Genomic DNA, 24,280 nt, shown 5'->3' on the forward strand with positions numbered 1-24,280 from the left:
AAGCTCCAAAACTATTGATGAATGTAAACACTGTTTGATGAATGTGCGCCCCAGGCCTCCTCACCTCACCTACATCAGTACCTGATTTTGCTAACACCTTTGTGGATGAAAGAGCAAAAATCTCCACAAGCAATTGGCAGACGCTTTTATCCAGAGCGATTACTGAGCAGTTAAGGTTTAAAAACCTTGCTCAAGGGGTCCTGCAGTGGCAAATTGGTAGGGCTGGGATTTGAACTTGGGATCTTCTGATCCAGCATCCAATGCCTTAACCTCTTGGTTACACCTCCCTAAAATTCAGTTTGAGTTGCTTACCATTTACAGCCTTGTGCAGACACGCCTATCCATATAAATTAAAGAGGCATTTCTCTCGTTTATAACACTGAGTAGCGATGGGGTCAAGGGCCTTGCTCAGGGGCCCAGCAGTTGCAGATTGCTGCTGCAGGAATTTAAACTTGCGACCGTCGGATCCAAAGACCAATGCCTTAACCACTAACTCTCCACCTCTCTGCATTTTCTCTTCACCTCTCCATGCCGTACGGACGTGCACGTGTAATTCTCTTATGAGTAAATTGAAGCAGTTTGAACAATTGATCTTCACTCTTTTTTTCTCAATTATTGTTAACCACCCTTTAAAAAACACTTTCACATGAGACAAAATTAAATCCTTTCATATCTTCAGTACATAGAATGAGTTTTTGAACTTTGTTCAAAATGATCATTTGATAGTTTTTGCAAAAAAGAAAAGAAAAAGGAAATTCAGCTCATTTCACTTTTAATAAAAATATTAATATTTTTAAAATAACATTTTTATTTCTGGCAAATGTTGAAAAATTCGTGCATTGAGCACATTTGATATTAAAGTAAAATTTTTGTATAAATCTGTTTGCGATTTATAGAATTATTCATACATCTTAACCGTAAACACCCGGAAACATCTAAATCTGACCATTTTTACGAAAAATTTAAATAAATAAATATAAATGAGCCGAAATTAAAACCCTCAATGCAACACACCTTTATTCATGACGTCTTTTAGAAATAGAAAACTCAGATAAATGGACGACAAATTATATTTGTATAAATAAATTGTGATTATTTCAACATAAAACAATTCCCTATAAGCTTTTTTCTCTATCGTGCTCTCCGCGAGAGATCGGGAAAATCAGTCAAACTAATTAGTTAAGTGGCTAAAACGCAATTCCGCGATAAAACCGGACGCGTAAAGAATTCTTTTCAATGAAGTCTAACAGTAAAATCTATTTAGGAGATATTATGAGGGATATTTCAAATTACAATGCTACACAGATACACAGCTCGAGACTAAAACAACTGCTAAACCTCATCCATCCCCTTTTCCGTCTCCCTGAAGAACCATCTGTACTCACATTAGTTCTATTTTTTCTCAAACCTGAAAACAGCACCTGTCCCCCGATTACTGTTTCCTGTACATCAGACACAAACAGGAGTTCGAGCAAAAGCAGGAAATTCATCATGACCGCGTTGATGTCACCTTTTAAATTTTGTGACTTTATTTTCCTCAGAAACATCTGGCAAGGAGCATTCAGGGAGCAGAGGTAGAGGAGGGGGAGTGGGGGGTACTTTGTCATTTATGAATGGGGATTTATGAATTCCAGAAGCAGAATGGAAAGTTTATCATATTTTTTTTCCCCCATGTGTACCATCTACAGGCTCAAGCGGCTGTTCACCTTCTTTCCCCTTGTTCCTGCCTCGATTATGATTAGAATCGGGAATAAAACAACGAAGATGAAACGTTCCAAATGCTTCGATTTATTCATTAGACAATTACACGTACACGTCCGTAAGGCACAGAGAGGCGGAGTAAAAAAAAATGCAGAGAACGCGTTAACATGATTTCAGAGTCAAACTGATCTGATTGAGGAAACACACCGGTGCAGTCTAGCACACTGAGACATGCTGTATAGACAAAAGTATTGCCACATTCAACTTTTCCGCTTTTCCATGCGTGCTTCTTCCCAAAACTCTTACCACAAAGTTTGGTTGTATTGGATGTCTTTGGTAGCATCACTATGGATGTGCATCTCCATAACAGGGGCCGATGCGATTCGCATCTCGATGCATAGCCAACGATACGATACGTTGCAGTGCGATCTGATTTCGAATCGATCGCACTGCAAACAGTACATTTTCCAAACAGACTCTAAACAGGTAGTAATATTGACTACTTTTTACTCAAGTTCATGTCAGAGCTCAAACTTCTTTTTCTTGAAAAAAGTGTACAGAACTTTTACCAGAGGAAAACAAGAAGGTCAAGGAGGAGGTTTATGGATGTGGTGAGGGAAGACATGCAGGTAGTTGGTTTGAAAGAGGCAGATGTAGAGGACAGGGGGACATGGAGATTTCTATCTGTTATTTTCACTAACAGCTGGAACCAAATTCCTTGTGTGTGTCAAGAATAAACCTGTTTCTGATTCTGATGTATCAGAATGTTTTTGTTTTTTGTAAAATGTTTTCTCCGAAGCTTTGCTGTTCCAGCATTAAGCCTTAGTCTGGCGCGTCCTGTTCTCTATCACGAAACCTTTAAATACATAAAATATCATTCTGAAGTAGCTCTCTGTCATCTCTTCACTAGTAATTTGGTAATCTGATCCTAAGATATATGGCTTTGGTTCGCACCAGCAGCTTTTCCCCAGTGCCCCTCGGGTCTCCGGGAACTGCCAGGAATGATTAGGTGTTTTCAAAAAAGCCGTTGTTGGACCGCAGCGCAGATCGGAACTGCGAGTACATATGGAGTCCATCAGACGGGTGCAGGCCGCCGCCCGCTCTTTTTACTGATGATGAGTAATTGAGCAGCCGTGGGCTAAAAAAGGGCCCATGCTTTAGTTCAACCTAAACACGTTCAAGCGCGGAGTTTCAGCGAAGCGCGAGTGCTGCAGCCCTCTATTTTCTACACGCTCCTGCATGTCGGAGGTAAACACTGAGCCCTGTGAATCCTCTCGGGGCTGTAAATGATGGTAGGCAGGAGATGTAAAGAGCTGTGTCATCCCAAGAATCTTTTTTTATATGGTCCTGTATTTATTTCCCTGAAAATGTATCACCCCGAGTATATTTGGCCTGTGGATTTCATCATCCTCGGCTTTTTATTCTCCTGAGCAATGCATTTTCTTATATATTTATTATCCTGAGTATTTATTGTACAATATATTGGTCCAAATGCTCAAAGGTTTGTGGGCACTTGAGCATAAGGTTGCTAGGTGCGTTTTTTAACATCTTATTCTACATTTGCTGCTATAAAAACCTCCACTCTTCTGGGAAGATGTTCCACTAGATTTTGTCGAGATTTTGTGCTCGTTCAGCTACAAGGGTGTGAGTAAAGTCGGGTACTGATGTAGGTGAGAAGGTGAGGAGAAGCGGTCTGGGGTGCAGTCAGTGTTTACATTCATCCCAAAGGTGTTCAGTAGAGTTTGAGCTTTATAGCAAGAGATCTTCCACACACTTCCTCAACTGCCATGAGTGAACAAGTGAGCAATTTTTGACACGGCTTAAGGTTTGTTTCTGCACTTCCTTTCTGTTGAGGTCAGAGATGAGGTGAGGAAGCCTGGGGTGCAGTTACATTCATTCCAAAGGTGTTCAATAGGGGTAAAAAAAATATCATGCGACTGTATTTAAAGACGTCCTACACAATAGTGTATGGCGAAGCTTAGCAAAGAAGAACATATGGCTGAAAAAATTGTGTGTGTGTGTGTGTGTGTGTGTGTGTGTGTGTGTGTGTATATATATATTGGATATATTTACATATTTATGAAAGAAAATCGGCTCTTTTTATATGTAGACCATTTTTGCTACTTTGTGGAAATGAATGTAAAATCTATAAATAAACGAAGGATTAAACAAATAGTTAAATAGATTGATAAATAAACAAGACAAAATAAGAATATTTCAAGCCTCTGGTGGGTAAAAAAAAAAAGAATTTTTTTTTGATTCAATTAAAACTAAAACTAACTAAAAAACCCAATAAAGGGAATATTTGTCGAAGCATATTTCCGATATTTTCCCACAGTAAGATCCAGTAAGATTCTCGTCAAGGCGAATGAATTCGATTTACTCGTCCGTACTTTGGATTATTAATAGTTTTTATTCTGTAAATGAGTTAAAGGTTTGTATTGTTTGCAGATGTACTGACAGACGTTGGGGTTTGAAACGAAGGCTGCGTTGGGGTTGAAATCATTTCCAGTAAGTACAAAAGAGCCAAAAGGTGCAGCGAGGCGTAAAACCAAACCTGCAAGAAAAAAGAAATCGAATGGCGGAAATTCTGGGCTTCTGAGTGGCTCTGAGTTCAGAAAGAAACCTGTTGTTCGAATATTTCGGATTGTTGACGGAACCTGTAAAATATTTGACGTGGGTCTTTTTGAAAGGGAAATTGGCGCTTAATTGTTTTGGGCTTTGATTAATAAAAGACATTACAGAATGCTGTAACTGACTCGATGCTACGTGCATTAGCATGAGCTCACTTTGCCTCGGCTCACACCTACTTGGCACCGAGCCGCTTCGCAGTGTAAGAAAACATGCCGTTTGTGTACTTCCCTTTGCAGCGCTGCCAACAGGCCACCGTTACGAACACGGCCTCCTGAACCGCAGATGTTTAGGTTAAGCCCTTGCACGCATGTCAACAGCTGGACGAGCTCTGAAAATAAATGCTTGTCCAAATTGTGGTGACAAAAACAGCCGTGAAAAAGAGGCCTCCAGGGATTACACGTTCCGTTACTGCATAGCCCCATTAAGCTCCAACGGTCCGTGGGTCAATCCGCGCAATACACCAGCATGCTAGGCTACTAATTATCACATACGCACAACATACAACAACAAAATGGACAATAAATACTATAAACATTTAAGAGCAGTGCAGAATAAAAAATACTCAGGACATCGAATACAACATACAAAGTTTGGTTTGTGGACATTTGAGCATAAAGTTGCTAGGTGCTTTTTTTTTTTTTTTAAACATCCCATTCCACATTTGCTGCTATAAAAACCTCCACTCTTCTGGGAAGATGTTTCACCAGATTTTGTGGAGATATGTGCTCATTTAGCTACAAGATTGTTAGTAAAGTCAGGTTCCTATGTAGGTGAGGTGAGGAGGTCTGGGGTGCAGTCAGCGTTCACAATAATTGTTCAATACGATTAAGATAAGAGCTCTCCTCAGCAGGGAGTGTCTTTCACACACTTCCAACCCATGTAAAGTATATCTTCATGGAGATCTTCTGGCTTTGTGCACATCGATATTTTCATGCTGGAACAGGTTTGGGCCGCCTAGATCAAGTGAAGTAAAAATGAATGCTGCAGCATCCAGAGACATCTTGTACAATTGTGTGCCTTTAAATTTGTGCTAACAGTTTTGGGAAGAACCAAATACGGTGTTCCGATACCTGACTGATACTTATCTCAAGTCAAGTCAAGTCAAATCAAGTTTATTTCTATAGCGCTTTTCACAACAGACATTGTCTTAAAGCAGCTTTACAGAAATCAACATCAAGGTGAATGATGTATCCCTGATGAGCAGCCGTGGCGACTGTGGCAAGGAAAAACTCCCTTAGATGTTATGAGGAAGAAACCTTGAGAGGAACCAGACTCAAAAGGGGAACCCATCCTCATCTGGGTGGCATCAAGAGTTTGATCATAAATCTTTCAACAATACAGAACACTGGAGAGAGAGAACTAACATGAGTACTGGAGTATAAGATTATAAGTAAATGTTCTTTCTGCAGTCTTTGGTATCTCAGCACCTCCTGTGTTCCAGGGAGCCACCATTAAACGGGAAAAGTCGACTGGTGCCATCGTCGTCGCCCGCATCATGAGAGGAGGAGCTGCAGATAGAAGCGGTGAGTACGGCTAGCAAACTTCTGTCCAAAAGCGCCAGGATCGGATATGTGTTTATTTTACTGTAAAGTATAAAGCACAAGGTAATAATGCTTAAATGAACAACATTTGTAATTAAACACATCATAAACACTATTCATTGTAAAGATTCACTGTACACTTTTTATCACTGTTTATATCAGTATGTCTGATGTTATTTTTATTTTTATTTTTTTAGATTAGATTCAACTTTATTGTCATGGTGCAAAGCACAATGAACAAAATACAAAGTCAATTAAATGCATTTCTCATCTAACCAGAAGTGCCAGAAGTGGCAAATTTACAATTCCGTTGTGATTAATGTACAAAAGGTGTAGTAGGTAATAAGATATATTATATAGTTATAACATATATAGTAGGTTATAACTATATAGTAATATATATCAGTGGTGGGTGGTCAGGGGCAGCAAAGCCTTCTCTGCTGGCCCAAACACTATCAGAAGCACTGACCTACATTTACAACCTAAATTCTAATATTTGTTCCATGAAATTGTATGAATTTATTCCCAACAGTTTCTCTCGGCTGCACTGCTTCTAGTACGTGTATGTGGATGTTAGATTTTTTTGTCCAATCAGATTTCAGCCTCTATGTGCTGCCATGTCAATCTAATCTGCCCAGAACCTTCACAATCAGTACTGCTGGCCCTTTTACCATTGAGAATATTACCAACAGGTCGGTTTCTTTAACCAATCAGGTTTTTATATTCGGCTCACAGGGCCAGCTAGCTCACTTTAAGATTTATGGAGGAAGTCTCCAGTGTCAGGACAAAAAAAGATTTCTTGAAAGGCATTTTCAAATTCATGGAGAAAGAGGAAAAAAGGAGGAATAACTGTGTGAAGCTGCTATAGCATAAGTGAGAAAAAATATAATAATTGGTTATATTGATGCAGTAAAAGGGGAATAAAACATTTTGGGAGGGTTTCCTTACAGGAACGATTTATTTCAGGGTGTTTGATTTCTTGCTAAAATGAAAAACATGGTCAGTCGTGCTCTCAGCAACCTGATGTCAGCTCATGCCCTCGATTCATTCAGGTCTTATCTGTGAAGGTGATGAGCTCAGGGAGGTCAACGGAGTTCCACTCAAAGACAAGAACCCTGAGGAGATCCTTCCCCTACTGGTAGATGGCTTTCAATTTCACTTGCTTCTTTGACCCACGTCTCTCTTTCTTATTTGTTCGCTTTGCGTGACTTTGTATCCGGTCTGTACTTGGTGAAGCTTTTATTGGATCGTGATCGCACTATTTTCACCTCTTCAAGGCGCAGTCAGGTGGGACCGTGACCTTCAAAGTGATCCCAGGCAAGAAGGTTGATCTGGACGACGTCGATACAGAGGTAATGTGCGTCCTGCGACTCCTGTGTTTGGAAGGTGTGGAGTTTTATGATTCAATTTGCGTTGCTAGCAGTGGTGTAATGTAGCGAAATACTGTCAATATTGTAATTGAGTAGTTTTTTTCAGGAATTGTACTTTATTACGTAGTTTAAAAACAGTGTACTTTTACTTAAGCTCTTTTGTAGTGCTGTATCGGTACCTTTACTGCTTTTCCTCAACCTGCCGTCGCTTCTTTATCCACCTGTTTTTTTGGGGGTGCTGCTGTAAAAATGATAATGGTTATAACCTCCGCCGGAAGTAGCTGCAGCGTTGACTGACTTGCACCGAACCACTGGTTGTTCGTGTTCAAGTGTTTTTTTGGGTTGTTATAGGTCTTCGTCAGGGCACTGTTTGACTACCATCCGAAAGATGATCCGACTATACCGTGTAAAGATGCAGGGCTGGAGTTCAGGCGAGGAGACGTTCTGCAGATCGTCAGTCAGGAAGACGACACGTGGTGGCAGGCGAGACGGATCATGGACGACCAACATCGAGCCGGACTGATCCCGTCCAGGCAGCTTCACGAGAGGTGAAAACCTCTCCCCTCACCTCAAACCCCTTCTCCCCTTTTATTTATTCATTCATTCAACCATTTATTTATTCATTCACATGGTTATTACCGCCTATTAGCATAACTATTCAGCATAGCCGAGCTATTGACCTGTTTTCTGTACGTCAGAGAAAACTGGAAAACCTCAGAGGAAACCAGACCCGATGTAGGACGCTGTTTGGCAGGAACACAACATGCTGTTAAATGTAATGCTAGCTAGGACTGAAGAATCATACAGTTTAATAATCCTGTACTCCTAAACACTAAGAAAATAGGCCACTGGTTTAAATGTTAGCTCGCTTACAAGCAAACATTGCCATACCACCTTTGCTCATACAGTGATCTAATATTAGCGGGCTAATTAGCAAACATAGCCCCTGATCTCAGGGTTAGCTTTCTTTTTAGCAAGCATAGCAAATGATTTTAGTGTTAGCTGGCAGCTGGCTTGTTGGCAAGCATAGCACCTGATTTTAGCTTTAGCTTGCTTGTTAGCAAACATAGCTCCTGATTTTACCATTAGCTTGCTTGTTAGCAAACATAGCTCCTGATTTTGGTGTTAGCTTGCTTATGAGCAAGCATGGCATGGTTTTCACTAGGCCATCTTATTTAATGCTAGCTCAGTAAAAGAAGCTCAAATTAAATGTTAAATCATAGCTTCGAGATAAATGTTAGCTAGCTGGATACTGTCATGGTTACTGGCTTTAATCATAAATGTAAAAGTTAGCTAGTTTACTACTACTGAATTTATTTGCAGGGTGTTATGGGTTGACTGGCTTCCTGCACATATAGCTACTGGTTCTGATATCAGCTACAGTTGGGCAATTGCTAACAGGTCTGCAAACAAACATGGCTGACTGCTGGTTTTAAACGCACAACATAACCCTAACCCAGTAACTCAATGCTTGGTCGATTTAACAAGCAACGTCCAGAGCTCTATTTCTACAGTGATATCAATCCCTGTTTCTTTCATCACCAGGGGCACAGTCAGGGGCACGTACACTCACACAGATAGAAAAAAACAAAGCAACAACTGAAGTTCTCCTGAGACCCATAAACGTTTTCGGCCACATTTTCAGAGCTCCATCCGTTACATCCCGGGACATGCCTGCACTGGCCAACGAGGAACGCTGGGAATTTCTTGGGATGCATATTTGCTCTGGTTCACTATCAGCATGTGCGTCCAAATCTAACAATCGCACAAAGTAATGGCACAGGTGCCTCTATCTAAGTGGATGGAAAATCTGAAAAAGATGATGATGGACTTCACAGAGCTGAAGTCTGAGCAGTATGAGCATCGAGGACTTGGCAGAGATCAGTGCACACGAAAAGGAGGAGGATTTCATCCGGACTAAGATTAGAGGCTTTTTGCTTGAAATGTGTTATAAACGCTGGTCATGGAGCATGGAGCTGGCTGTGAACATGATGTTTTCAGATGTGTTCCTCTGATCTACCGCACTCTCTCTCTCTCTCTCTCTCTCTCTCTCTCTCTCTCTCTCTCTCGCTCTCTCTGCAGGAGAGTGGCTTTACAGAGACCCGAGGCTCTGTTCCAGATGTCAAGACTGGGGAAGATAAACTCAGGTAACTCAGTGTGTCTCAATAAACCCCACACAGAAACGTGTCACTACTGATAATAATCACACTTACTGATGATATGAAGCTGAAACTTCCTTCACCATCACATTCTTAGCAGCTTGATGATACATAAAAAAAAAAAAAAGCTTAAATTTTAAACAATAACAGGTTCTTTGGCGGGGTCTTTATTCTTTATACTCTCTCTCTCTCTCTCTCTCTCTCTCTCTCTCTCTCTAAATATATATATGACAGACGGACAGTCGGCAGACAGAGAGCGAGGGGCTACGGCCTCCTCCAAAGACCGTGGCACCAGCATTGGAGGCGAGCTACTTTTCCGTGGCCCACACTGTATTTTGCTATTACAGAAAAATTATTATTTCGCCCTTTATTTATGCACGAAACCCAATAGCAAAGACGCTGTAGTGTATTTTATTTAAAATACTATTAAACTTTGGGTTCTTTTTCCATTCAGTGATGTCATGTTCAGAATAGTCATGACATTATTTATAGCAATTTTCCAAGTAATCATCAGTTTATTGTGTTTTTTTTTTCTGCTCTCTGAGGATGGAAATAAGACGACTTTAATGTTCTGGATTATAAATAATTGAATCCTTTTATACAAAGAGACTTTGTGCAGATCTGAACATTCGGATGGATTTGTAGGATGATTTCTCAGGAGGGTACAAGCGGCTGGGATTAAAACTCAGAACCTTCTGGTCACTTAAACACCGAGCCAAAGCTGGGAGTTAAATCGAGGCTCGTGTGCGTGAGAAAGGGCTGATATCAGCATGCATTTATATAAATATCCAGTAAATCCATCTTTGATAATCTTGTGTTTTGAGAATTTTGTAAAATAGGATACATGAGGCAAGAGACAGAGGAAGATGGTGAAATAGATACAAGAGATGGCTAGAGAGAGGAAAAAGGGACAAATAAAGAAAGGGAGCAGAGGAAGGATAGATAAAGAAAAAGATGGAGATGAGGGTGGGATAGGGAAAGAGGATGTGGACACCTGACCGATGGGTGTCCTTAGTGTCCAAATACTTTTGACTGAAGTATCTATCTATCTATCTATCTATCTATCTATCTATCTATCTATCTATCTATCTATCTATCTATCTATCTATCTATCTATCTATCTATTTGCTTGTTTTTTTCTTTAGACAGCTCATCGTCTCATTGCTATTCTCCACAACGTTCCTGATGTGTAAATTTGTTTCTGATTTTCCACAAAACATCATTTCTGGATGCATGTTGAGCTCAGATCGTCTGAGAGAGACACGTGTGTGTGATGGTGTGTGAGCTGGGGCTCTTCCGATTCGAAGAATAAAACCCCCATAGAGTTGGAGGTAATGCTGTAAATCCCTCCAGATCTGCTGGACACATTAAGTGTTTTAGTGTGTGTGAACAACACGTCTGTGCCGAGAGCCCGGTAAGACGTGTACTCGTGTGCCATGAGGATTAGGGTTACGTGCCGAGTGCCTCGCCCGTCACGCCAATCCGGACCTGTCATTCACAGCTAAACACTTCTGCATGGACTCACTTAAGAAGGGTTAAGAGCGATTCAATTCCTAAGCCTCAATAGTCTCACGTTAATTGTTGACACGTGGGTTGTATATGGACAGTATTGGGCACCTGACTTTTCCAGCCATATCTAGTTCTTCTCTAAAGAATCCAAAATGTCTTTGGATGCTGTAGCATTACATTGTCAATTTACATGAACTAGGAAACCCAGACCTGTTCTAGCATGATAATAACCCTGAAAATATGCTTTACATGGAGTGGTTGGAGTGGAAGATCTTCTATGGAGCTCTGACCTCTAACACCATTGGAATGAATGTGAACGCTGACTGCACCCCAGGCCTCCTCACCTCACCTACAGAACATCAGTATCTGATTTTACTAAGTGGCTGAATGAGTACAAATCTGTACAAGTACACCCCAAAACCTAGTGGAACATCTTCCCAGAAGAGTGAAGGTTATTATTACAGCAAACGGGATTAATGTGGAATTTAATCAGCATTAAATAACTGCGTAGTTGTACATGAATAAATAGCGTGTCAGAAACTTTGCTCTGAAAGTGTGACAGCAAATGTTTTATTTCTTACGCGATAAATCAAATGCGTGTTATAATGATAATTATAATTATAATATGCGTTTCAGCTGAAGGTTCGAATCGAAGTCTGATGATGTATTTACGAGCTCACGCATGCCACTTCTGCGGCTTTCTACCGGACACGCATGAGCAAAGCATCGCAAAATCTGTGTAGGTTGTGTACAGGAAACAGAATTGAGTATTTAATCTCATGAGTCCTCTGGTCCGAGTCGTTCGTTCTTTTGTCACGTGACTCCCATAGACGTTATGCAGTGCATTACACAGGAAACAGAACTGAGTAGTTTATCTCATGAGTCTTCTGGTCCGAATCGATCGTTCTTTAATCACCTGACTCCTATAGACGCTATGCAGTTGTAAATACATATAACATATAAATGAGTCGTAGCAGACGGTTGACATTAACTACAGTCCAAATCCTCAAAGCTCCTCTTCTTACTGCCTAATTTTATGGAACCCCTGAGTGTTGATGAGAAACATCCCCAGTTGCACGGAGTCGCCTCCAATGGAAGAGAACACTATCCAGAGGCAAACCGGGATGAAGTGGGCCTCAGGAGCATGTTTAACTCGACCGAGAGAGAGAGAGAGAGAGAGAGAGAGAGAGAGAGAGAGAGAACCAGAAGGTAACAAAGGCATAAGGGATCTCTGGGATAAGAGACGACCCACCACACCACCGTCAACAAACCTGAGTGAACGTGTGAGAGTGAGGGGACGATAGCATACAAATATCCCAGTTCACCAAACGCTCTATTTCCATGATCCCTCCAGATCTGCTCCTTTACCTAAGAAAAATCTACCGATAAAAGACTCGACTAAATAAATACGTTTTCTGCCTCGACTTGAACACTGAGACTGTGTCTGAGTCCCGAACTCTGATTGGAAGGCTGTTCCATAACTGTAGGGTTTATAAGAGATCTGCCCCCTGCTGTAGTCTTCATTATTTGAGGTACCAACAAATAGCCTGCACCTTTTGATCTAAGTAGGCGTGGAGGATCATACTGGTACAGAAGTTCACTCAGATACTGCGGCGCGACACCGTTAAGTGCTTTATATGTCAGTAGTAGTATTTTATAATTAATGAGAGATTTTATTGGGAGCTGTGTAGACTGATTAAAACAGGGCTGATGTGCCCATATTTTTTAGATGACTAAAAAAAGATTTGTTCATTTTGATGAAAGGGATTCAAAGAACCAAGTCATTTAAATGATCCGATCTTTCCATCACTAGAACATTTCCCTAAATGTTCTCAGCCTGGTTATCGATTCTCTCTGTCCCAGAAATCAAAAAAGAACCAACCGCCTCATCAATCAATCCCCACCATGTAATCATTCTACCAGTGGTGGCGTTTTCGGTGTCCTATATTTGGGACATGGCATAGAGAGAAAACATGCATAATACAGCGAAAACACAGCCAAACACCTCTCAACAAGGCCGCTCTGTCATTTCATGAGCCTCTTGGATGTAAACATTGTAATGATAGATGACCTCGTGAGAGAGAAGAGCCGAGAGAGAGAGAGAGAGAGAGAGAGAGATTTTTAGATGAGGAAGAACATGGGTTTATGTCATGGAAGGAGAAGGCTTACTGGAAGCCCGGAGCTCGTGGTGTGTGGGCTCGGTCAGGGCAAGCAGTGGCCATTCGAACCCGTCGTGCTGTAATAAAGTACAGTGCAGCGGCTTGCTGGAAATAACGGGTTTCGCTCCGAGACTCCTCGAGTCATCGTTCTTCACCTGGAGTTCATGAAACGACGCTGCGCAGAGGGCGGATACGGTGGAGAGATTTGGTTCCAACATCTGGCATGTACAGGACATGACCTTGTGTTTTGATCCAGCTAGATGTGTGTGTGTGTGTGTGTGTGTGTGTGTGTGTGTGTGTGTGTGTGTGTGTGTGTGTGTGTATTTATGTGTATTACATTTGACATAAAACCCCGACCTGAAACCCTGTTTTTTTTCAAGATAAATCATGCTGATGTGTTAAATTCAGGTACTGAAGCAGGTGAGGTGGACACCTGACCTGACCATAAGATCGGTATGTGCTTTTTTGAACATCCAATTCCACATTTAGTCCCCATTTGCTTTTATATTAACCATTAACCTTCTAGGAAATTGTGGAGCTGTGTGACTTTGGAGTTGTGTGAGATTCATTCAGCCACATGGGTGATAGTAAAGTCAGGTCCTGATGTGGGTGAGGTGAGAAGGTTTGGGGTGCAGTCAGCGATCACATTCATCCCGAAGGTGTTCACTAAAGATGAAGCGCTCTGTAGCAGGAGATCTTTCTCTTCAACCCATGTAAAGCAGATCTTCATGGAGCTGGCTTTGCTGCACTGTCATGCTGAAACACGTTTGGATCTTCTAGTTCAAGTGAAGGAAAAATTTAAATGCCAGTGTATTTTTATATAATTTTATACATACAATAAATTATATGTATAACGTAATGTATAAACTATACAGTATATATGAATTTGGCACGTGGACGAGCGTCAGTTTACGAGTGGAGGGCGGAGCCAGACATGCTCTGTTTCAGTGTCTGTTTTGGTTTTGGTGATAAAATGGAGAGAGACCAGAGCTTACATGAGCTTTGAAACACTAAAAACACAGAGAATATGCGCTCTAACATCGAAAAAACTGAACTGACGACCGCCGGCTAAATTAAAGGAATCTCACAATCTAATGGAGGGAATCAGATGCCAACGTATCGTACGAAAAGCTGAATACCATGCGTAAAATAAAATCTTTTTTGTAAAATTCATTTCAACATATATACTGCCCATAGCTGGTTCTTTATTTATTTGTTACATATATTTGCATATTTAAGTACACTTATTTGCATAATGCTACTATTTGCATATCCGGTAGATTATAAACCTTATTATCTATCTATCTATCTATCTATCTATCTATCTATCTATCTATCTATCTATCTATCTATCTATCTATCTATCTATCTATCTATCTATTATAAGTTTAGGTTTCAAATCTTTGACTTATCGTATATTAGTCAAAATCAACCATTATGTCATAAACGAAAATGTTTGGTTTTCGTCCTCAAATGTATACAACATTAAAGAACTCTGTTTCACTCATGCTGGACAGATGACAACGACGAAGGTAATCTTTTACTCTTTCGTCTACATGTTTGTGTTTTTTTTTTAGTTTTTTAGCCTGAAAAAAGAGTCATGTAGCAGGTTTTAAAAATCTATAGATTTCATTTGCTGAGCGGTTCAGTGTGTCTAGATATTCAATATTTGGACAGACAGACAAGTTGTTAGAAATGACAAAGGGGTGTGTTTTATTTTTTGTTTTTATCCAAAGCATCACATGATCTTTGGTATAGTCATGTGACTTGGTGTCAGGTCACTAACTTATTAGACATGCAGGTGTGGTTGGTTTGAAAGCAGCAGATGTAGAGGACACGGGGGTATGGGGACGGATGAACCGCTGTGGCGACCCCTAACGGGAGCAGCCGAAAGAAGAAGAAAAAGAAAAGCTAGAATATAATAGTCAAAATATTCACTTTTAAGGTAGAAGGCCTGTATAATGGTTGAGCGATGAGTTCCGATTGAGTGTGAAATCGTCCATTTGTCATTTTTGTCATTTCTAACGACGTAATAATGCTCACATTGATCACTTACACGGTGCAATCTTTCTTTTCCTTACTAGCAGAGGCAGATTATGTGGCCCTACATGGAATTCATATAGGTAAGAAACATTTTTTGCGTCCCCTAGACCCAATCCCAGAGAATGAGTTGTAAAGCTGCAAGAGAACTTCTTACCGCCGCTTTAATCTCCCCCATGGCACTTATCCATTTCATGATACATTTGTCCTTTCAAAGCAGCTCAGACACCCTCATTAATTCTTGATTTATTTCAGTCTGGTTTGAGTATTCATGCTAATTCGGAGGTCTTTAATAGCTCCAGACTGGGTGCTTCGCTCTGGTCCATTGGTGATAAAGAGCCTCGGTGAGAGCAGGAGCCGGATCAGGGCGAGTGAAGCGAAGCAGCCAGGCAATGCTATGAGTAAACCAGAGGACTTTTTTCTTTTCTTTTTTTTTGTGCTGGCAAAACGTCATCTTGTCCACGCAAATCTGGGACACAGACCCAAGCTCGCATCAATCCGACGGTAAGCCCTTCAAGAAAACATGCTTAAGGCATTACTACGTGGCCGGCTCGTGACTGGCTCATTCCGGGGTAGGCCACAAGAGAAAAAAAAAAACGCCGTGATTTATCACGCCAATGGTTTAGAAACTACGTGATGGAAAAGTGCACGATGCTTCGACACTCACCCAGAGCTTTTTGGTAGCAACATTCTTCTATAAATCTGCCTTTGAAGCCCCGAGATCATCGCAACGCAATCAGATACGACCCAGTGCATGGTGGAGAATTCAGAGGGGTGGGTGGGAAAAGTGAAAAAGACCTGGAAAAGGTATCAGAAGATTGCAATAAGGTCCAGACATGGAAAACATTAAGAATAAAAAAAAAGAAAAAATAGCCAGCATTTACAAACCAGATTATTGAATCAGTATGCAGTCGAGCAGGAGCCAAGACACTAATGCATGGTTCAGCAATCCAGATTGCTTTTCTATTTCTCCAGATCTTTGGGATGTTTTCAGGCTCAGGTAGCCACAGAATTGCGTGCATTAGTGTGCAAGGTCTGGTTAGAAGACAACCCAAAGGGCTTCGTTCGCCAGATAATGGCTTTACCATACAGGCTGATGCAACCGATAAGTTAAAGTCACTCGTTCTTTTTTATTTATTTATTTTTTTAATCAGAAGCCAGTGACAGATGAACTTAATGAAGAAGCATCACACAGACTCTGAAATAAAACCTCTTATACATTTTTTTCTTCTCATTATTTTCGCAATCCAGACCAGATTCCTCAAGGTGGGATGTGGTGTCTGTCTACTGTGGTCCTTGAGTTCTGGGTTAAACGAATGCTCGTGATGTAATCGATCTTGGCTGCCAAGCTCAAGCTAGACAAGAAGATACGTCTCTGTTAAAATATGGTTATTTTACATTCTTCCTGCATTTCTCACTACTGGACTCTCGTTTGCATGTTCTTTTAGATCACAGATGAAATTGCAGCTTTATGGATAAGATATTGCACTTCTGATTGGAAGGTTATGGGTTCAAATCCCAGCACCACCACCTAAACAAGGCCCCTTAACCCTTAACTGCTTAGTTGTATAAAATAACATAAATATAAGTCACTCTGGATAAGGGCCAAATGTCTTAAATGTAGGTGAAAACCAAGGAGTACCTCAGGTCTGTGCTCTTGGTTCATTGGATTTCAAAAGAAACAAAAAAACATTTTAGTTTAAGCTGTCTCAATCTCTCTATTAGGACTTTTTTTTTATCACAATATCTTTGTAAATTACCCTATTTGTAAAGAATCCCATTTTCACAAAGAGTAAAGGATTTTGTTTTTGAGTAAAGGATCCAGGTTCTGGCCAAAAAGAATGAATTATTCCATTTTATCGACTCATATCCATGAATTTCTGAGCTACTGTTTAGAAGGTCGAGGGTTCAAACCCCAGTATCACCAAGCTGCCAAATAAAAATAAAAAAATTCATTGCATTTGGCAAACACTTTTATCCAGGGAACCCTGCAATTATGCAAACTATACAACTGAGAAATTGATGGTTAAGGGCCATGCTCAGGGGCAGTGGCACTTTGGTGGTACTGTGATTTGAACTCACAACCTTCTGAACAGAAGTCCAACATCTTAAACACAGAGCTTCCACCTTCCCTTTAAATGGTCGCTCATCCATCGTTCTCTTGAAGCACATTCTCAGGAGTATTTTTAATAAGAAACCAAAAGTAGCAGGAGTGCCTCAGGTCTGTAATGTCGGTCCGTTATTATTTCCAAAAAAAAATCATATATTTCTTTCGAATAGTTTTTTTAAAGACATTTTTCTGCGGCTTGGCATTCACTTCTTGGACATATCCAGATAAAATCTTTTTTTACTCTGTCTGACTTTCTGTCTGGTTTTGTCTATTAAAACTAAGCAGTGTTTATTTTTACTGCCTTATCTCTGTCATACTCTGTGTTTCTAATGAATTACCAAGCCAAGATACATTATTTTTCTCATGTTCCGTTAAAGGACGCTCTTAAAAGTTGTTCAACAAGAAACCGAAGGTAGGCGGAGGACCTCAAGTTCTGCAGTGTTGATCCAGTGATGTTTACAAGAAAGACGCCATTTATTATTTCCAAGTTGCTGTGCTTTGGAAATCACTGTGGTCTTTGTTTCCCTGGTAAATCTTAGATGAACTCAGAAATTTGTTACTCATTCGTTTTTTTAATCAACTTATCTTATCTAAGTCCACAAAGCCAAAATGGATTGCTCTCTTCTTGGATCTCTTGGTGCACAGAAGTTTAAGGGTGAATTTTCACTCCACTGGTAAAACTTTTTGTCTCACTCGGTTTCCCTCTCTGTTCGATTTGTTTGTTTGCATTGCCTTATCTACATTAAAACATCTGTGATTATTTACATGTTCTCTTGGAGCACGTTCTCACGACTCCATTCAGTGAGGAACCAAGGAAGCAGGATTACATCAGGTCTCCAGTATTGGTCCACTGATTTTTACAACCAATGTGTCCCTTGTTTTTTTTTTAATGTCTTTCTGTCTCACTTTGTGTATTAGAAATCTGGGTTCTTTACCTTATTTTAGTATTCCCAACTAAAGATTTGTATAGTTGAATAAGAATTGTCATATTTTTCAGGTTTATTAACCAAGTGTGTTGACACACACACAAGGAATTTGGTTCCATCTGTTTGCGATGCTTTGCTCATACGCATCCAGTGGAAAATAAACGAATCACTCTTTGAAACGACTCGTTCTTCAGAGTCACATGAAAGACTCGTTCACAATTTACAAATCGGTCCTGAACAACCATTGCTATTGCCAAGTCAACTGATCAAATCATGTGTGTGTGTGTGTGTGTGTGTGTGTTTAACACCAGGTATTCAACAAGTGTCTTAACAAACTGTCTTTAGAGGGAAAAAAGAAATGATGACGGTGCCTTTCTATCTTTTTAAAGTTAAAAAGAAAAGCGATGTGAAGAAACGATTCCTGTAACATTTTAAACAATTAGGATTTAAACTCATGACCTTCTGATCAGAAGTCCAAAATCGTAACCACTGAGCTACCACGTCCTGTTTCGTAACACCTCTGAGAAGATGCGACTGTGCGGTTGGTCAAATCAGACTCCTCCTATCGAATCATCGAATCTTCAACTATGGTCACCCCAACTTTATTTCTTATAAATGCTGTCCCCAACAAGCCCATGATGATGCATGTTCTCCTGCGTGCTCTTCGAGGTCTTTACTCAAGAAACTCTATCCAAAACACCAAAGTATCTCTAGCATATAATAAGAGAGCAAGCCGCTCCTACCCACAGATCCCTTCAGACTCGGTAACAGTAAGGCGTGACTTCTGCTTCATCCCACAGCCGTGTGGCGAGAACTCAGCTTCGGTGCAGGTCATGCATGAAGCAGACATAAGCCATGGCCAGTTGGGTTGGCATCCTCTAGTTGTTGCTGTTTATGGAAACAGGTTGTGTGGCCTGGTCTCTGGACATGTCTGGACAAAAGTGTTTGGTCAGGCTCTCTAATCTCTAGAGAACCTTAATCCCACACGCCCTTTAGCAGATGGCAAGAGAAGATCAGGGCTCCTGGATGGTTTAATAAGCAAGGTGGGGAGAAAAGAGTCCTGAACATAAGCATGAACTTAAGTGCTCCAAATATCCATAACTGGATTTAAACCTAAAGTGAATAGGTGTGGGGTTTTTTTTATTCAATGTGCACCTCTGAGCATTCCCCAGGACCAGTTAAATTATTCCAGTCCATCATTTTCTTGAGACATGCTCCTTTTCTGCTCTCCATGCCGAATAAATCACAAGAGCTAGTTCTGAGCGTCAAATTAAGCGTGAACCCTTAGGGAATTTTTTTTTCTCTCCCGGCTCCAGTGTGTCACAACCGACTTCCTTCGCCAAATATCATAACTAGATTTGAAAATGCATTTTGTCGGCTGCCTGACCGATTTCCACGGGCCGTGTCACGCTGCTTCGAAAGGCCAAAAACCTCTCGCGTCGTCGTGTAATTCCCGACGCAGCACGTGTCAGGATGCGTTTCAACGTTTCCACCCAAGCTCCTGTACTTTATGTCTTTCCTTGTAATATAATCTTTCCATATAATAAAGATTATGTCAAAGAAATAGAAACATGCAGGTTAAAAGACAGAAGAACAACTGTCTGGAGAGGGATTGGCTCAGTCAGGGAATGAGCTTTGACCCAGAGAGCATGGCAGCGTTTCTGGATCATGTTCACGCATGACTTCTTCTTTTCCATGATAGAGACTTAACATGAATTTGTGGATGGCATGGAAAACTGTAGTGTGAAAAAAAAAAAAAAACACAACGACAATTCAGACAAACCGAAAAAGGTGAATATCGTTTGCGAATGAATACTTACTGCTCATTGGACAAGACACCTGTCATTCAAGATATACAGGAAGTAAAAAAAAATTAAATAGGCGGAGCTTTTATATCACTCAAGAACGGAATGAGATATCTTCACCAAATTTGGTACGCATGTACATGAGCTCAATCGTCATTGAATCTCCGATGAAAAGCTTGACTATTTGGTGGAGCATGACCTTTGGTGGAGCAGACTTTTGTTGCCCCGTCCCAACTTTTTTGAGACACCACCAAATTCAAATATGACCTTATTTTTTCCTTAAACTGGTCCACTTCCTCACTTCAAGCATTTTTCTATGTTCTATTGTGAACACAATATGAGTTTATGAGATTTGCAATTCAGTGCATTCTGTTCTTATTTACATTTTACACAGTGTCCCGACTTTTTTAGAATTGGGATTTTATTTGCGCTGAAGCCATGTAGCTTTGAGGCCTGGCTGTTTTTCTTCATGCAGGACAGAGATGACTGGAACAGTTTAAGAGATTCAGGTTGGATTGATATTGCTGTGGCCAATCGGGCTTGTTTTTGTGCTGCAGCTACTGCGTCTGTCGGAGCGTGAGACACGCTCGACAAAGAGAAGTCAAACATGGCAGCTGACAGCTTCTTATCCAAATTAGGTTAAAAAAGGAAAACTCTGGAGTGGACTGTGTTTGGCTGGACGTTCAGGTGCGGGTTGTGTGTGTAACCCACAGGTAGTTCTGTTCTGTTTAATCAGCTTTCTAACAAGATCCAACTTCATGAAGATTTCAGACATTGGACTTTAAGGATAAAAAATAAAAATAAAAATCAATACTCACGTTAACATTGTACATATTTACATTTACATTTGCGTCATTTAGCAGACGCCCGTGTCCAAAACGACGTACAAAATTGCTTTGAGTCTCCAGCAATGAATAAATCTACACTGGTACGCAAGATTAGTGCTAATTTAAGTGTTTCAGGAAGAGGTACTGTAGGTCTTCAACCATCGCTTAAAGATAGCCAGGGACTCAGAAGAAGAGCCTTGAAGTTTACACCACTGAGGTGGTGGCGCTGGTCCATTTTTGGCCTTGTAGGCAAGCATCAGTGTTTAAAATCTGATACGTGCAGCAACTGAAAGCCAGTAAAGGGAGTGCAGCAGTGGGATGGTGTGGGAGAACTTGGGCAGATTGAACACAAGTCGTGCAGCTGCGTTTTGGATCATTTGCAGTGGACGAATAGCGTTCAGTGGAAGACATGCTAGCAGAGAGCTGCAGTAGTCAAGTCTCGAAATGACAAGAGCCTGAACAAGCACCTGGGCAGCCTGTGTGGACAGAAATGGTCAAATCTTTCAAAAGTTGTAAAGAAGAAATCGACAGGAACGAGCCACATATGCTGTTTCTTAATCCGTAAACCTTTAACCAGACCCCGTATCCGAGCAGACGCATTTGCTGTGTAGCTCAAGGTTCAAACCGGTTGTTTTTTAGCTATTCACCAATTAAACACCGATGGGGAGGTCTTCCAGTCAAGATCAGCTTTATTGCAGGGAATTCAGCCTTGTCCCAAAGAGCTCTCAGGAGGAAACATCTTGAAAACAGCAATGGCACAAGTCAGCTGTTGCATGTAAGTGTGGAGATAAGTGCAAAAATCGTATTTTATTTTCTACACCCTGAATAATTTGCATATTAATTTGAATAATTTGCAATAATCTATGGCTAGATGTGAGGCCCGTACACCATTTTACTGCTCTCTGCTTCCAGTGGTGAACGAAGTACACAAACCATGTAGTTAAAAGTAGATCCACTTGGTAAAATCATTTGCTTGAGTAAAAGTACAAAAGTATTTGCTTTCAAATCTACTTAAGTATCCAACGTACTATGATTTATTATGGCTATAATGTTTCTATTATCATTTGTGTCACAAGATTTTTTGCTTAATCAAGTTTACTTGAAAAGACTCGAATGTTGCTCTCAGCACACCGATCTATTAATTGATTTAAATTAATGAGTCAAACACTGATTGATTTTTTATTCATGAGCCCAAAACCTTCTTTTCAACTACTTAAGAAAAAAATCACACAAATAAAGCCACAGGTGTTGTGACAAGTTCAAGTCTGGAGTTTTTTCCATCATTTCTTCCTTTTTAAATCTTCTGCTTGCTGTTGAACTGAATCTCAATGAGGAAGCAGAAAGTCCAAAGGCCTTGTGGGTAATGTAGGAAACTGTTAACCAAAGTAAAAAGTCTTGTAATATCGATGTGCCATGTGGAAGCCTGCTGGAAATATTCTGTTCTATATTTACCGAAGGACATAGTTGCCCGTGTTCGTCATCCGGCAATAAAGGAAACACCAACAAAACAGAAGACACTATTAGTAATGCGATCGTCTGCTTGATTCATGTGCTGGTTTCAGATTGTCCAAAGACTATACGTTATGTTCGTATTGCCGAGTCGCACAGTACATCATCTTTACGAGCAATCCGGAGCCTCGGATGCGGGGTCGGCCCTGTGTAGCCTGGGCAGGTTTGAGAGGCTTGTCCAGCTTGCGGTTTGATGGTGTTGTGGAAACTGTTTTCTGAGCGATTTGGAGCGTGTTCCTTTTCCATCCCAAAGCTCTCGACTCCTCGGAAGCATACGCGAACATTTTGTTCTCGTTAATCACGGTGTTAGCAGCCAGACGCAGCGTATCGGGTGTCCTTGCATGGAGCTGGTGGTTACGAAGGAGGATTTGTCACCATTAAATGGCAATCAGTGTCTTATGTGTCACGCTAATCTTTCAGTATGGAACCGGTTAGTTCGGCTCCTCTCTGGACCACAGCCCAGACTGTGTTGAAGAAATGGCAGCTCAGGAGTTTGGGTTCTGTGGAAAAACATGACCGTCAGGTTTTGAAGACTTTACACAAAAATATGACACTTTGGAGTATGAAATGTACCAATTTGGGTAACTGAAGGCAGGGTTTGGTTGCACCTAATTTCTGGTGTATGAATTTTCTTTCCATTTAGCTGGACTGAGGAAAAGTTTCCGGCTAAGCAAGAAGGACCGCTGGAGTCAAGAAACACACACAAAATGGATGAAGCGGGAACCAATTTCCAGCTACCAGGAGGTGGTACGTTACGCCAGACAGCCAGGAGAACCATACCGCCCCGTGCTGCTGGTCGGTGCGTGTAATAACACGGCGTATTCCTTTTGCACCATAGTGATTTTTGAATTTGTGCTAACATTTACAGAAGGTGTCTCCAGTTTTATAGTAATTATATCAACAGTACTTTGTGTGCCTTCGCATTTCAGAAGACGGGGCGAAAAAAAACAACAACTGTTACCATAGTAACAGTTTCAGTCCCATAGTTTAACACATATGATGATAAATTGTAATTTTAATAAATGGGTCAATCCACAAGGTGATAAATTGGAGGCGAAAACAAGAGATATGTAACAAAAAAGGGCAGAAGGAGTTAACACCAAAGAGGGCAAAAGTACACACATCCTTCACTTAAGTAGAAGTACAGATACTCATGTTTTAAAGGTTGTAAAAGTTGAAGTTCTGTACACTTTTTCACTCAAGTAAAGAAGTTTGAGCTCTGACATGTACTTAAGTATAAAGTAGTCATTATTACTACCTGTTTAAGTGTCACTCTCACTCAATGTGTCTGTTCTCAGTCATGTTTACATCACTGACTCCCTCTGTCTCATCCACGTTAACCCCAGACTTCTGCCTGCTCGTTGTTATCTTCATAAACTAGTCTATGCCTGTGGTGTGTGAGAGCCAAGAAACGATACACCAGCAATAGAAAAAGCTGTGCAATGACAGGAAACAGGTTAATGGGCTGAAAATGGCGCATAATGAGAAGAAAAAATATTCAACCTAAAGTAACGAGTCTTTTTTTAAAATGTGGGAAGTAGAAAGAACAGATATTTGTGTACAAAATATAATAAGTGAAAGTAGAACGTTTGATTACACATATTATATATACTGATATTATTCAATTATTTAAAAATAATTAAAAAAGAGAAAGTGGTCTCTGGGTTACTGATCAGAAGGTCAGGGGTACAACTAGTGCTTCAGGGGGCGCTGTAGCATGTCTGACCGTGCACTCTGACCCCAGCTTCCTAACATCACTGGGATATGGGAAGAAAGAATTTCACTGTGCTGTAAAGGACATGTGACTAACAAAGGCTTCTTTTCTCTTTTTGCCTACTATACAAGACTCTGTAAATGGTGATGGAAACAGTAACAGATGTTTCATCTGCCAGCGCTGTGGTTTGGTATCAGAGTAGTTCTTTCTTCCTTTCTTTCTGTTAGAACAATTATCCCAGACTGACTTTCATTCATTTTGAAGTCATTTATACAT

The 24,280-nt window shown here is 40.6% G+C and overlaps 1 protein-coding gene across 1 annotated transcript in view; it reads left to right on the plus strand.

The window, feature by feature from the left end:
- Positions 1-24,280, plus strand: part of mpp7b (MAGUK p55 scaffold protein 7b) — a 57,004-nt gene that overhangs the window by 14,716 nt on the left and 18,008 nt on the right. The window contains 8 exon segments of the mRNA XM_046876520.1: positions 5,777-5,858; positions 6,929-7,014; positions 7,154-7,228; positions 7,598-7,794; positions 9,329-9,393; positions 14,591-14,605; positions 15,161-15,196; positions 22,934-23,089. Of these exon segments, the coding sequence (XP_046732476.1) occupies positions 5,777-5,858; positions 6,929-7,014; positions 7,154-7,228; positions 7,598-7,794; positions 9,329-9,393; positions 14,591-14,605; positions 15,161-15,196; positions 22,934-23,089 (712 nt within the window).

Source organism: Silurus meridionalis, chromosome 20, assembly GCF_014805685.1.
Source record: "Silurus meridionalis isolate SWU-2019-XX chromosome 20, ASM1480568v1, whole genome shotgun sequence".
Classification (NCBI taxonomy): Eukaryota; Metazoa; Chordata; class Actinopteri; order Siluriformes; family Siluridae; genus Silurus; species Silurus meridionalis.